Here is a 14,617-nt window from a genome sequence, read left to right as displayed (position 1 = left end):
TCAACACTTCCACTTCTACCTAGAGACCAGGGTATGTGTCTGCTTCCAACAGTCAACACTGGTTTATTTTAGGACAAGGGCTCTCAAAGTTTAGGTCGCGGGCCACTGGCATCCCTCAGAAACATTTTGTGCACCCCCCAAAACAAAAGGCATGCATTATATTCTATCATCTGTGGTCCATTACAATACTTTCAATAGCCAACATTTAATACACTACTTGGGTACTGGTGGCATGGGTACTAGTGGTGCCTCATGAAGAATTGCATTCTGTCATCAATGGCAGTTCATGATCTCAGTGGACAGTTAATGCAGTTAATATGAACGTGAGATGGAAAACCCACCATTGAAAAAATGCTGTATTTTTGAGGAGAAAAGGAGGTGTCAGGAAAAACAGATCAGCTATTACTTCATCAGACCTTGTGGGGACAGATAAAATGATCTACCTAATCTGCAAACAGGCACTCCAGAAATCTAATGTTAAACAGCATTACGAGACCAAACACAAATCTTGCAACAAGTTCATGACTTTTCCTTTGCGGACCTCAATCGTATACTTGTTTCTTAAATTGACACTCTCAAAACTTTGAGAACCTCTGTTCTGGGACAGTCTTTCCCTGACCTTAACCAGATTTGGTTGCCTAAACGGGACAAAATGTACTTCCAGACTGGTGTACATGCATCCCACCAGAGGGCAGTTTCAGGTTACTTCAAAATGTAATCAATTAAGGAATTATATCACTTACTGAATATAATTACTACCAACAGATGTTTTTCACGCCAGAAACTATGTAAAAGCAATGGTGTCATTAATAACATTTTTAATTGGGGAATTCCATTTATCCATCATTCTATTATGGAACTAGGCTGGCCCAATCACGTGTCCTACTATACACACACTATGCAAGTGGCATAGGGCCCCACAGATTATGCAGGGGCCTTGCCCTCATATCAAAAGGATGAAGTGGAACTGTCCTCCTGCTCAGGAAAAAGGAGAAAACAGCATGAGAGTGAATTGCTAGACTAATTACCAGGCAGCAGAGACAAAGCTTTTATTAATTCTATATCTTATAATTTCTTTTTATGTCGTTTATGTTAATATGGCTTATTTTTAGATTCTATAGACAATATTCTATTCAATAAATATTGTTTGTTTATACCTCACTCTGTTCTGTATAGGTCGACTTATTCTCAGATCAACAGAAGGAACAAACAGGTTTTAACAGGAGGAGGATTGTAGTGGGAGCAGTGGGGTGTCAAGTGTGACTGTGGCAATGGCAAATGGTTTACATGGCTCATGGGTCAAATAGGAGGGCCCCTAAGCAGAATTTTGCTTGTTTGTGACAAGTCCACAAACAAGTCCAGCATGTTAAATCCTGAAATTGAAATGCTACTGAAAAGCCTTTACACCACTCCTTACTGAAACTAGTAGGTTAATCACACTGCCAATGCACATGCCAGATTAGCCAGACTCTGTGGAAAGCAGTGACAAAAATTTACATGAGGCAAACTTTTCAAACTTTTTAATCTCTATTTTTGTATTATAGTATATTTTTTTGGTGTCATGTAACATGAACACATTTGGTTAAGACTGCTAAATAATGTATTTCTACTAAAATATTGCTTACTGTGATGTGGTGTTTGGTGAGTCCCCTAAACTACTGGAAACTATTTATATTATATTTATGTATTCATTGGCCTGTACTTATTTGTCTATTTATTTTATTTTTTATTTATTTCTTATCTAATACATTTCACAGCATGCACCATTTACATTTATCTGTCATCTTACAACTATGTAATGCTGTGTATTCATTGCTTGTACGTCTTTTGTACAGCTTTATATGTACTACTAATACATGAGAGCAAAACCAGGATTTTTTTCCCATTTCACATTATCATATATTAGCCAAATTGAAAGCTGCTTCATTCATAATCTTACAAATTACTTATAGGATAACAGATTTATGATAAAACAGGAGGACCCAAGGGAGAAGTGTGTAGTGAGAGGTTGTAGCCCTCAAGGCTTCGATGGAATGAAATTTGGTAGCTCAGAGTGAGATGTGAGCGTCCTGGGTGCCTGTGCCTGCAATTTGTTCACTGCTTGTCCCTCTGATGACTCAAACAATACTACGAGATCAGACTGCTCCCTACTACAGGAGAGGACACATTAAGCACAGTATATGAGCAATAGTAACACTATTCAGCTCCTATTTTTCCAGCTATGACTAAATATTTGAGGCTGTGGTAGGCTTGTGTCAGAGGGTTAATTTAGTTCAGTTTTAGCTCAAAAATAGAATCCCTGTGGGCATGAACCAGGAGTAGAGCATTGGGGTAAAATGGGTTATCTTCCCTTATCTAATCAGAAATACGCTTGTTTTGTTTTTTGAAAGAAAAAAAAGAAAAGAATTGCACACATGAAGGCAAAACTATTGCCTGAATCCAAGTTATTATGAAATTATTCTAGTTCAAGTTTAGGGGGAAAAGGACGAGCATGAAATAATGAGGATGATTTGGCAGCACTGCAATTACAGAGGGAGTACTGTATTTTAAGCGTCTAATCTGAAAGCCAGAGGTAATGCATTTCAAATAAGAGCCATAGTTCCTCCAAGTTATACGAGTAAACTGTGGAGAAGAAGCTTTCCCTGTTTACAACACTCAGCTGAGACAGTGATATTGAATCAGTCAGTGCTTTGAATTAAATGATATCAACTAAAACAACAACAGAGACGCTTCATTCCCCGCATCTGAATTTTTCATATCCACACTTTCTCAGGAAATGGTGCACTAAGCATAAAGAGGGTCTACCTCCTTTGCTCCCCCAGGAGCAAGCAGCAAACTTCACTAGCAGCAGACCTCTATAAATATTCCAAGCAAGGCTGACCTGGTTACAGAATGCCCTTGGGAGTGTGAATTAGCATCTGAATACAGACGCTGCTGTAGCCAGTTGAAGACAGGCCTGGCAGGAGTGGCAGTGCTGCTGAGACTCCCTTCACAGCTCCAACACAGACCAGCGAGCACGCTTCAGAGCACGAGCATGATGAGCACATAACACTAGAGATGAAGGCATAAAGCTAATGGGTGGGGGGTGGGGAGGGGGGGTTGTTACAGAGTATGCCTGTCTGTGCTTCATCTATGGCTACATCTCATTCAGTAGTAGAATGAATTTTATGCCATGTCACAAAAGCTGATTAAATACATATTGGATCTGTTTCTATCAATAGCAAAAGTGTTAAATGTCAGGCAGCTTGTGATAATGTAACATTCAAGGATTGCTTCAAATTGGGCAAACTGTCAGATGTCTTTAATGTCAGGTACCATTGGCAGCACTTTATGTGTCAAACAAACGCTTGAGTATGAGAGTGTTTTGGATGACAATGGAAACAGCATGTCAATCATTTCATACTTGGAAGTGTACAAACTTTTTTAGTGATATTGCATTTTACTTGTAGGATTGTAAGAGTTGTTACTACATAAACATTATCCATAAAAATGCCCAACACTGGCTAGTACCAATATTTACACTGACCTCTTATCATCAGGATAAGGATTAGGATAGGGCAGCGCAAAATCAAGTCCGCTTCACCAATGGGGATGGTGGCGCAGACTTTGGTGTTTTCGTGCACTGTGCTGCCGGTGCAACTACTCCCCCTTCTCATCTCAGTCCCACCCAGCAGCACAACTCGGAAGGAGGGAGGAGGGAAGGTGTGGAGTGGGTTTGACACAGCCGAGTCCAATTTTCACCAATCACGCGAGCTCCTCGCCTCACCTTTAAATACGCCGCTGGCGAGGCGCATGGAAAGTTTCGAGGATGACTGAGCCCGCGCAAGAAACTGTCTGACGCCCAAATACTCGCAAATACTCACTTAATGACAAAGCTGGGCAGCAAGGCACTCCCTCCTCTCCCGTGCATGCTGCTGCTCTCCCAGTTGACACGGCACATGCAGTTCGGCCTCTCTCCGTCTTAAGTCCCTTAATGTGTCCGTGAGTTCATAGTGACATCCACGTCGTACAGCCATGTTGTGTAAAAAGCAACATGCCACGAAGAATGCACCGACATTCTGAGGGCCGTATGTTAATGAACCACCTGTCCGGTCCAGACATCTAAAACGCATTTTGAGAACCCAAAATGTGCGTTCAATGACTGACTGAGCACTGCTGAAAACACCGTTAAAACCACGCTGCCGTCTTGTTGTCGGTGTGATATATGGTGTCATCAACCACGTTTTCAGCAGATAGCCATTATCACCTAGCAGCCACCCATCCAGAGGGGTGTCCCCCTGAAAGACTGTAGGGATGCTAGAATTTGCCAGGATGAACGAGTCATGTGTCGACCCGGGGAAACTGGCATACACATTTGTCACCAGACAATTTGAGTCACAGATCACCAGACATCCCTGTTTCACCTGTGTACATTCGGTCAGGTTGAGTGACCATTACACGTGCCGAACTCGCTTGCGATGTGGTCAGATGAGATACTACTCAAAATATCTAAATTTAGGTCTGACTGTATGTGCTGACTCAGATAGTTGCATTGAATCATGGCTGTTGCTAATTATTGATCGCAGTGAAATGCCAGACACTCTGGAAACCTTCCTGTGATGTATTGGTGACGTGGGCGCACGACTCCGGCGGTTTACGAAAATCCACTTGCCCAGCAGTGCGCCACTGGCGCGCAGAGTTGACCAGCTCTGGGGTGGCGAGTTTTCAGCGCATTTTTGGACCGAAATGGACCGAAAATCCAAATCTGCAGGCTGATTATGCCGACACCTCCCCCTACTGCGCCAGAACACCCATCCTGGCGCACCTCTGTGCGCCTTGGTTTACCAAAATACCAAGTGTGCTGCGCGCCCGCCTGTGCTGCAGAAAAATATCACTGCGCGGGGTGCACACCCTGTGCCCCGCCAGCATCGGGGATGAAAATAGAGCACCTGGACTGAGACCTCACTGTTCACAGAACCAGGAAACAGCAATAGAGAAACACTTTTGAATGCTACTGACAAGGCCACTAGCTGATTTATAGAAAGATGAAGAAAAGAGCCAAAAGCCACAGGATGGTGAGGACAACTGGTCACATATTTTCATTTGGAGTCATATGCCCGGAGTCTAGTGCAACCTTGCACATGCACAAATCAACAGTGAGAAATGAGTGAGTCAGTCAATGATTCAGACAGTCAGACTGACTCTTAACTCTTCTCGCCTTTTCGACCAGAAAATACGATGTATAAGAATCAAAATGGCCAATCATAGTTGATAAATACCAACAGCATTCAGTACAGAAATTTCAAAGATACAGTATGTCTGAGGCGTCAACATTACACAAATTATCCACCAGAGAGCACTGGCAAGTTTGTTTTTCAGCTGTAAAATGTCCCACTGAGTGTGCATTGGTCATAGTTCTTTCATAGGCATGCTTATTTATGCTGTGTGTCATGTAAAAAAAAAACTAAAAAAAAAACTAAAATAAACACGCATAGGCCCATGAATTGTATCAGATTCTTAAATTCAAATATCGAGATTGGAATTAGTCTCAAAAATCTATTATTGATTGTCCTTTAATTTAAATTGGAATTACTGGTGCTTTCCTTCTGGCTATAGTCTCACTGTATTGATGCGGATGTGTCAACACACATAAAAGTTAACCGAACTGAATCTTACTGTATGTAGGTCTATGGTAATAATTCTGATGATAATTTATAGTTTTCTGTCATAGCTATCTTGCCTACTAATACCTCATATGAGCTGCAGTTTCTTGGTCTTAAAGATTGAGAGGCATGGCCACATAGAACCATATGAGAGAAGGAAGCTCTCCTAATCTAAGAGTTTCTGGAAATAACAGGAATGAATTTATTCTCTGGTGTTACTTGAACATGGCCACTGAAAATGTTAGTCTGCATAGTGCACATCTGTCAAATCTTCAGGTGCAGCCTGTATTCCCTGAACTACAGTACCTATCTCACCATGCCACCACAGCAAAAACATGTAGGTCAAGAGTTTTTTCATTTTAAGTAAGAGTGGAAAATCCCTTGGTTTTTTTTTTCATTCCAGTTGAAAGACTACTTCTCCTTCTGTGAATTAATCTTAACCATTTATACACCAATGATGATTTTAAATTGTGTCCTTAACGCATCAGCTAAACAGCATTTTGATTGAACCACTGCAATGAGGCTGGAAGTATTATATAGAAATACAAATCAGAGTATTGGCATAATATTCCACTACATGTAGATGAGTAATCTCTGATTTAAAACATTGTAGTGCAAACATCAGTGACATACTGAACATCGTCAGTGGTAAATCAATATGTTCAGACGTCATGTTCGCACCTGCTTTAACTGTCTTTATCCGTGCCACTGCAGTGATACCCCAATAACAGACCATTAAAAGACGTGATGGCAGTTTAGGAGGCAAGCCCTAGAGCAGCTTTTGAGGTCTATCAAACTTCAATGATAAACGATAACCCTCCAAAAGACATATTGACAGTCTTATCCCTTGAGCCACATCCTGCTGCAAGAGAATCTAGTACTGAAGCATTGGAATACAAATACAGAGTCAGTGCCACCAGTAACACTGTCATCCACCTTGACAGAAAGTCCCCTCTTCAGTTTTTCAAAGGAAAATAAATTACTTAATTAATTAATATTATTACTTATGCACTTAATTCAAAGAGAAATCCTTCCAGCATATCAAAGTGAGATTCCCACAATTCAATAATATTAAGCCACCAAGTTTCAAGTCTTGGCCTTCTCTCCACCAAAGAAAACAGACAGAATTCAGACTGCCACTAAGATCCACTACGATCTGAGACTTTAGAGTTGATTGCTGTCTTCTCAGCACAACACCTGACATTAGAAATTCACATTGCCCTTTCCTTGATGGCTATATGTGCCTTTTTTATCCTCTCTGAAAAATCTCAGAAAGCAAATCTGAATGGACTAAGACATCAACCAAACCAAGGCTTTTCAAAACAGTTGTAGCTGAGCTGTTGGGTGATTTTTAAAATCAAGTAGTCAAATCAAGTATTCACAATTTGTAGTTAATGTACTGTTACAAAAAATACTGACATATCTTGAAGTCCTTCAGTATTCACAAGTATGTTTATATGTGTTATAGAGAAACAAAGTTGTGACCTGCAAGGTATTGTCAATGTAAAGCCTTGTACAAAATCAAAGTGACACTATGACAAACAACATGGAGAGTCATACCCCCTGCCAGGATCTGCTGCTCCAGTTCAGCCATCTGTTTCCTATAGGCCCTCAATGCTGCCTCCTTGAATGTGGGTCGAACACGTTTCTTGGGTGGGGCCTCTGTGGGCTTCTCCTCTGGAACATTTTTATTTTCATCCTCCTGCTGTGGCTCCAGTTTTTCAGACACCTCAGTGGCTTCCTCTATTATCTCCTCTACCACCTCTAACTCCTCATCACCCTCTTCCATCTCCTCTGTCACATCATTGTCCTCATCTGGTTCCTCTACATCCACATACTCCACCATTGCGTCATATTCAGCAGTGTCCTCAGTGAGTTGCGTTTCATAGTCCTCAATGTACTCTTCATCATACTGCTCATCCAAACTGCAGTCATATTCCAGAACCTGTGCCTCTTTACTCGCCTCATATTCCTCTGTGACTTCAAAATCTTGAGAGGCCTCCAAATCCTGAGAGTCATCATTGTCTTGAGTAGCCTCAATGTCATCAGACACGTCATAGTCCTGAGATGTCTCAGCTTCCTGTGCAGGCTCATCTATGTCCTCTGTCTCATTAGCATTAGTTATGTTCTCCAAGTTAGCCAGTACCTGCTCCATCACTTCAACATAGTGGGTCTCATTGTCCACTGATTGTTCTCCAGCTTCTGCCTCTGCACCTGTTTTCTCTTCCTCTGCCTTGTAGAAGACAGGATCTGTGCAGACATCTGAGTCTATTGTAGTGCTAGAGTTATTTACAGTTGAGGTGGACAGGGTGCGGAAACGACCCATAAATGAGGAAGAGGAGTTGGCGGGCTCCTCAGGAGGAGCAGGGGTAGTCTGAGAGCCAGACTTCCAAACAACCTCCAGAGCTGACTTTGCCCTCTGTAGTGTAGACCCAAAGCCAAAACCAAAGGACTTCTCACTGAGATCTATGCTAAGCCTACTGCTCCAAGACTTAGGAACCTCCTCAACCTTCTCTGTTCGAATCTCACTCTGACTGCGGTACATAGTTGATGACTTGTTCTGAGTCTGGTGAAAGCTGTGATTGACATCCAGTTCCGGGAATTTTTCTTTAGGAAGTGCTTTGGGGGGTTCCTTAGGGGCATCTTTAGAGGATACTTTGGGTGCTTCTTTAGGGGCTTCTGTTGAAGCGCCTTTAGGGGCCTCTTGGGGGGGCACCTTAGGAGTCTCTTTAGGAGCTACCTTCGGGGCTTCTTTTGGAGGAATCTTAGAAACTTCTTTAGTGGGTACTTTGCCAGCCTCTTTAGATGCTACCTTAGGCATCTCTTTTGGAACCTCTTTTGGGGCTAGTTTTGCAGCCTCTTTGGTAACCTCTTTAGCAGCAATTTTGAGACCTGTTTTAGATGCAACTTGTGGGGCTTCTTTAGCAATGACTTTAGGGAATTCTTTTGGGGACTCTTTAGGGGTTGAGACAGGGCTCTCAAATGGGGTTATTTTAGGGCTGTCCTTTGGAGACTCTTTTGGACTTTCTTTTGGGGTCACTGTTGGGCTATCTTTTGGGGTCACTTTTGGAGTGACTTTAGTAGCATCACTAGAAGTTAACTTTGATGTCATTTTAGATACTTCTTTAATGGCAGGCTTTGTGACATCTTTAGATGTGAGCTTAGGAATGTCTTTAGGGAGGACTTGAGATGATTCTTTAGCTGCTGATTTCTGAATGTCTTTAGGTGATTCTTTAGGAGCTGCTTTAGAGGTCACTTTAGGTGAAATCTTAGCAGATACCTTTGGGCTTTCCTTTGACAATATTTTGGTGGTTTCTTCCTTATGAGCCAGTTTAGTTTGTTTATGTGTCACTTTAGCAGTTGCTTTTGGGGTATCTTTAGACAAAACTTTCGTGCTTTCTTTTGTGGTCACTTTACATCCTTCTTTAGACTGTCGGGCAGATGCCCTGGTGATTGACTCCCGTTCTGTGATGGGAGGAATAATGTGGGTAGTTATAGGTGGTAGGGGAGATTCCCTGTCAAGCATCATGAATTCCTCATCTCCTTCAAACTGTAAATCGACCTCCTGACATTTAGTGATGTTTTCTGGAAAACCAGGGATTGTTGATGGATCAAAGGGACTGCTAACCTCTATGGAGGCTTCCAAGCCAGAGTCAGCACCCTGCTCCAAATGATGCCAGTCTTTCCAGGGTGATAGGTCACCTTGCAGGGATAGCTGGGAGCCACTGTAGTGGCTTCTGTCCCCAGACATGCAGACAAGTCCATTGCTCACCCCACTGTCAATAGTTTCTGTGGTCTCAACTTCATTGGGTTCAAAGGTCTGATTCTCATGGCCAAGTGGGTGACTGGGACTAGCATACCACGAGGAGGCCATGTCTTCTTGTTTTCTCTGCCACAGTTCCTGATCTGAGGAGGACAGCAGGGAGCAGCCATTAGCTCGTGTAAAGTACTGACTCTCTGAAAAGTCCTCTGAGTATGACTGGCAAAGTTTTGAGCAGTCAGACTCAGAGCGGCTGAGTTTAGGGGAGGAATAGTCACTCTGGGAAAGCCATCCAGGGGTCAAATCAGTGTAGTAAGCCTTTGCATGCTTGTCTGGGTCATAGTAAGAGTCATCAGCATAGTGAACTGTGCCTGAGTAGCCTGCTTCCTCTCCTGACCGGCTATGGTCATGGGATCGCCTCTTCTCTGATTTGCTCTTGTGAGCAGGTTTTGAAATTACCATTGCATATTTATTTCTGCTTAACTCATCTAATTCTTTATCACTATCCATTGAATCCCAGTCATCACTCTCCACTACTTTATCCTTTCCTGAGACCTTTATGTCCATGCTTTCATAGGTTTGTGAGGAAGACATTGTTTTGTCTTTTCTCTCCTTTCCATCGTGAGTTAAGCTATCAGTAGAGACTGTAATGCCTGTTCCTTTCAGTTTATAGCATTTTTTCAAGACTACATCCCTATCTTGGGGTGTTACAAAAATAACAATAATAGGGCGGGGTTTTGCATTAGAACATTCTCTTTGTTGCCCTAACCTATGAGCAAGCTCAATTTTAATTGTTTTATGGGCGTCAATGAAGCCCATTTTGTCTTTTAGTATTTTATATATTAGACTCTCTGTTTTCTCTGATTTATCTTCAGGAACATTGAGGAAACGTAAGGTTGAATTATTGGCCTGGTGGCTAATTTGTTTTATGTAGTCATGAATATCACGTGTTTCTCTTCTAGATTGGACAAATCCTGAGCGAAGCTGCTCAATCTCACTCTGAACTACTTCCACACTGCTAGAGATCTCATCAATGGAGCTTTTTAGGGCATTTACATGGCCACGTAGCTCAGATAGTTCTGTCTCTATCTGGCTGATCCCCTGAAGCTCCTTAAAAATCATCTCCATGACATCCTGGGTCTGACTGATGCAACCTGTGGAGGAGGAGCCAGGCTCCAGGGTCGAGCTCTTTTGCTGCCGTCCAGCACGGTCCAGGGACTTGCTCCGAATGCCCAAGGTTTTCCTCCAATTGCTCACCTCGGAGTCTGAGGAGACACATTCTTGACTCTTTTTCCATTTTCTCAACTTGCGCAGAGCACCAAGCCTAAGTGTGTGTAGACTGGAGCGTTCCACTCGTTCACCCTCAGAACTGCCATCAGAAGGAGCCAAACTGATGAGACTCTTCCTGTTTCGTCTTACTGGCATAGTGAAGGATTTATGCTCATCCAGTCTCCTGACAGGTTTCGTATCACTCAAGGAGTCAGAGTAACTACTATCAATTGAAAGAACCTCGGGAAAGATACTTTCATTATTATTCAAAAAAAGAGAGCTTTTCGGGAGTCCATTTGCAATAGCTACACGATAACTGAAAGTGGGTGACAGGGATGAGCAGTCGTTCTTTCCGTCGTCGTCTTCAAGTGATATGTTACGTGCCGAAGAGCATTTGGAAATCTTTTTAACTGTAGTCTTCAGTGTGGTAGAGAGAGTTAGATTATGTGCTTGCAAATCAGTGGTCAATTTCGGCTCTTTATTTTCGCTTCTCTCTTTCTTCTTTATTGGGTTTGCCAATTTCTTTGTAAACATTCCTTTGCAAATCTTATTAAAGTAAGATGATATAGTCTTTATTAGGGCAGAAACCATGGATGGCAATCCTGCGGACTGTTTTTTATCATCTAGTGAAAGAAGTTGGCTGAGAATACAGCAGTGGTGAGCCAAGCACAATCAGCCTGTGCTTGACAGTGGCACCAGCTCACTATCACTAAAACCACAGTCCACGTAGAGGCTCACTAATACTTTTAAATCCAGTGTCCTTCCTCCAGAAAAAGAACATCTCTCTGAAAGACAAAAAAGAAGAACATTTACAATTTGGTTGCAGATTCCGGGATCACAGCTAAACACAAGCAGATAGAATACACAGAGTTATTACTCTGCAATTACAAAGACAGCGGACAGATGTCTTTAACATGCATAACCTCAAAACTGATGATTCAGACACAGACTGTTAATTTGACAATTTAAACTGAGGACAATTTTTCTACTTCATTATTTAAATTTTACTTAAGTTCATAGCTTTACAGCAAATCTCACAGTCACCCATCCGACTTAGATGGCACAAATTGTATTCCAAAGGAACTGATGGAAACAGAGAATGAAAGACAAAGACAGAATGAAAGTATTGTGTGAATACTGTTTATGCTCGTGTGCGAGTGTGAGTTGGGGGTTGGAGGGTTAATCAATTGCATGTGTATATGACTGTGTGTGCATTCATGTAGCCTATGTGTGTGTCAGTCAAGGTCAATAGACCCACTGGCTGCATTGATGTATCCAGCTTCTACAGTAGTAGCCAATTATTCTAATTGCCTCAGTACTACAACACTCTTGTCAGAGTGTCTGTGAAACACAGGGAGCACCAAACAAAACCATTCTTATACTGCAACAGTATGTTGCTCATAAATAAATATCTAGCTTGATGAAAAATGCTGAAGCTAAAGAACCTGGACAGCATTTGGACATATCAATTTTCATAAGTCAGATTCAAACACAAAACAATATCTGCTTGTTATTTCCCATAAATTAATTATAATGATGAGGATTATGCAGCAGTTTTCACTATTTGAAATTAATTTAATGGCTTATGTTGCAATACATTTATTGTCTCAATTAGTTCATTTGTAATGGTTCAGCACCTGAACCATTCAGGTTTCATGATGCACATGTGCAGCAGACAGTATAGTCAAAAAGCTGACAAAATGGCCATCTTAGGCTTGTGCAAAAGAGGCCAGAGACTTCTTGAGTCATGCTGCACAGTATTAAACCTTCAACAGCTTGGAGTGGTTCTGAGAGGTGTATGTTTTCTATAGAGTAGAACTGGTCAACTGAGTCGAAACAAGGATGTTAGTGGTGCAGGGGATCTGACAGCTGCTCCACATTAGTTCTGGGGTTTAAAGCTTGATGTGTCTACAGTCTCATGACCATAGAGACATGCTCACTTCAAATGAGCTGTGAAACACAGCATCACAGTTACTTTTTATTGCTGGGCTCTGAAGAAAGACCAGGCATTAGCAAATAGAGCTTAATGTTGCCAGGATAGATTAATTTGTGCCAGATTCACATATGACAGGATGAAACCAGAAGCTATTTGTTAACTTACCAGGATAATGTTTGATGCAGGCAGAGTGGGTAAAACATTTCTTATTATGTGTAATACTGAAAGGTATTTGGCAATAATACCAATGTTATGGGGTACTTCAATCTGAACTATCCTTCAGATGCACATTTCAAATTCCTAGAGAATTCTATGCCATAACAGGTCGATGAGTCATGAAAATAAGAAGAAGAAAAAAAAAGCAGCAGCAAAAAAAGAAATAGAATGAAAACACAGTGAGGTAAAGAGGGACTACAGTATGGTATGAGGAGATTCATGACTCAGCTCTCTTGTAGAATGGCTTTAAGCCAAGAGCAGCCTTTTGCAACTGATGGGTCACGACCCAAAAATGTCCCTCCCATAAATACATCACATCAGATATTGTTTAAACATGTTCTGACATTGCCTCAACCACTTTCGCTGACAGTTTTAGCTCTCATATTAATTTCAAACTCCTATCTGCATGCTAAAACTAGGAGTTGCCACAGCACAACCACAGTCAACTTATGTTAATCAGTGAGCAGCTAAGGGTTAAGTGCCTTGCTTAAGGGTGTGTGGTTGTTAGGGTGGGAGAGTGATGACTTATTCACTTATTCCACCAGGATAAGTTTTTATGTTATATGACTGTTTCTGTCTATGGTATGGTATGGCATCGCAATAAAAAGAATTTCTTAAGGAATTAAGGGTTACATTCACAATTCAGTTGAAGATTTAAAGCCACTGCACACCCACACAGGCGTTTGCACGCTTATGTTGCCTCATCAGACCTCTTCTCAGGACTGTGTGGGCACATACAGACTTCACTTGACTGACATCTGCCTGACTCTCTTGCTGGTTTTGTTGCACCTGTTGTAGTGGGAAAACTTAAACTGTTATCATTCTTATAAATATGCAGACTTTGTTGAGATCATGTTGTTCCCAGCATAGCTCTGCCCAACTTTAACCTGAGCACATATCTGAGTAATCAGCCAGAGTAATTAAAACGCCTATGTGGGTGCACACAGCTTTGCTGATTGAAAAGTGTTGTGACTATAAAGTTTCAGCAGGATAAACTAAGACAAAATATATATTATACAATCACGACAGGCACCATTTAATTACAATTGGAAAACAAGTCTTTCCGTCAATCTGAAATTAGTGAGCTCTCTTCCAAGTCAGTGATTTCATGTACAGTAGAGTGTAGAAGGAAACACTAAAAATGACTACATAACAAATGAATATATCTGTTATGTGCACACTTGAATAACACAATATAATGAGCAAAATTGAATGTGGACATGAAATAAGTATGAGACATAAATTATGAGTAGAATGTAGTGGAGTTAAAATGAAATGAAATGAAGTGAAATTGAAAGGAATATTTTATTAAATAATAAATGAGTTCAACATTTGGGTGGTATCAAGGGCAGATTAAAGAAACTAAATCAATTGGGTGCAAAACAATTGAAGGAATATGGTGGATGCCAAATAAAGTAAATAATGGATTAAGATCTTTGGTATCAAACTCTGCTGTTTTCTTCTTATATGGAGTGAGGCCTTGCTTTGGCCTTTGCGAGGCAAAGGGCTCTGAGGTAGGGCTCGATTGTTTGTTTGTCAGGGCTGAGATGAAGCACTTCTCGCTCTGCTCTTGGGTCAGCAATGCTCTGTCATCCTCAGCTTTGGCTGCTATTTCTGTATGATCAAACAAATTTTTGTTGCTCTTTCCTGACGTGGAGGTGATACATGCATAGCAGGGGACGTTGTCTCTGGCTGAGCACAGGCTGAGTCTAAAAGTTGCAGAAATGTCCTGCTTATGCACAGCTGAAGACATTTTCCTCTGTGGCTGTCAGTGTTAGGCAGAGTGCTAAATGC

General features: G+C 41.5%; 1 protein-coding gene across 2 annotated transcripts in view; it reads right to left on the bottom strand.

The window, feature by feature from the left end:
* LOC139334962 (protein unc-13 homolog C) overlaps nt 1-14,617 on the bottom strand; it is a 99,005-nt gene that overhangs the window by 80,446 nt on the left and 3,942 nt on the right. For both annotated transcript variants that reach the window (XM_070968283.1, XM_070968275.1), the window contains exon 2: nt 7,203-11,456. In XM_070968283.1, the coding sequence (XP_070824384.1) occupies nt 7,203-11,262 (4,060 nt within the window). In that variant the 5' untranslated portion in view covers nt 11,263-11,456. The remainder of the gene's footprint in view (nt 1-7,202; nt 11,457-14,617) is intronic.

Source organism: Chaetodon trifascialis, chromosome 1 (assembly GCF_039877785.1).
Source record: "Chaetodon trifascialis isolate fChaTrf1 chromosome 1, fChaTrf1.hap1, whole genome shotgun sequence".
In the NCBI taxonomy this organism is placed as follows: Eukaryota; Metazoa; Chordata; class Actinopteri; order Chaetodontiformes; family Chaetodontidae; genus Chaetodon; species Chaetodon trifascialis.
This window is presented reverse-complemented; position numbering and strand designations above follow the sequence as displayed.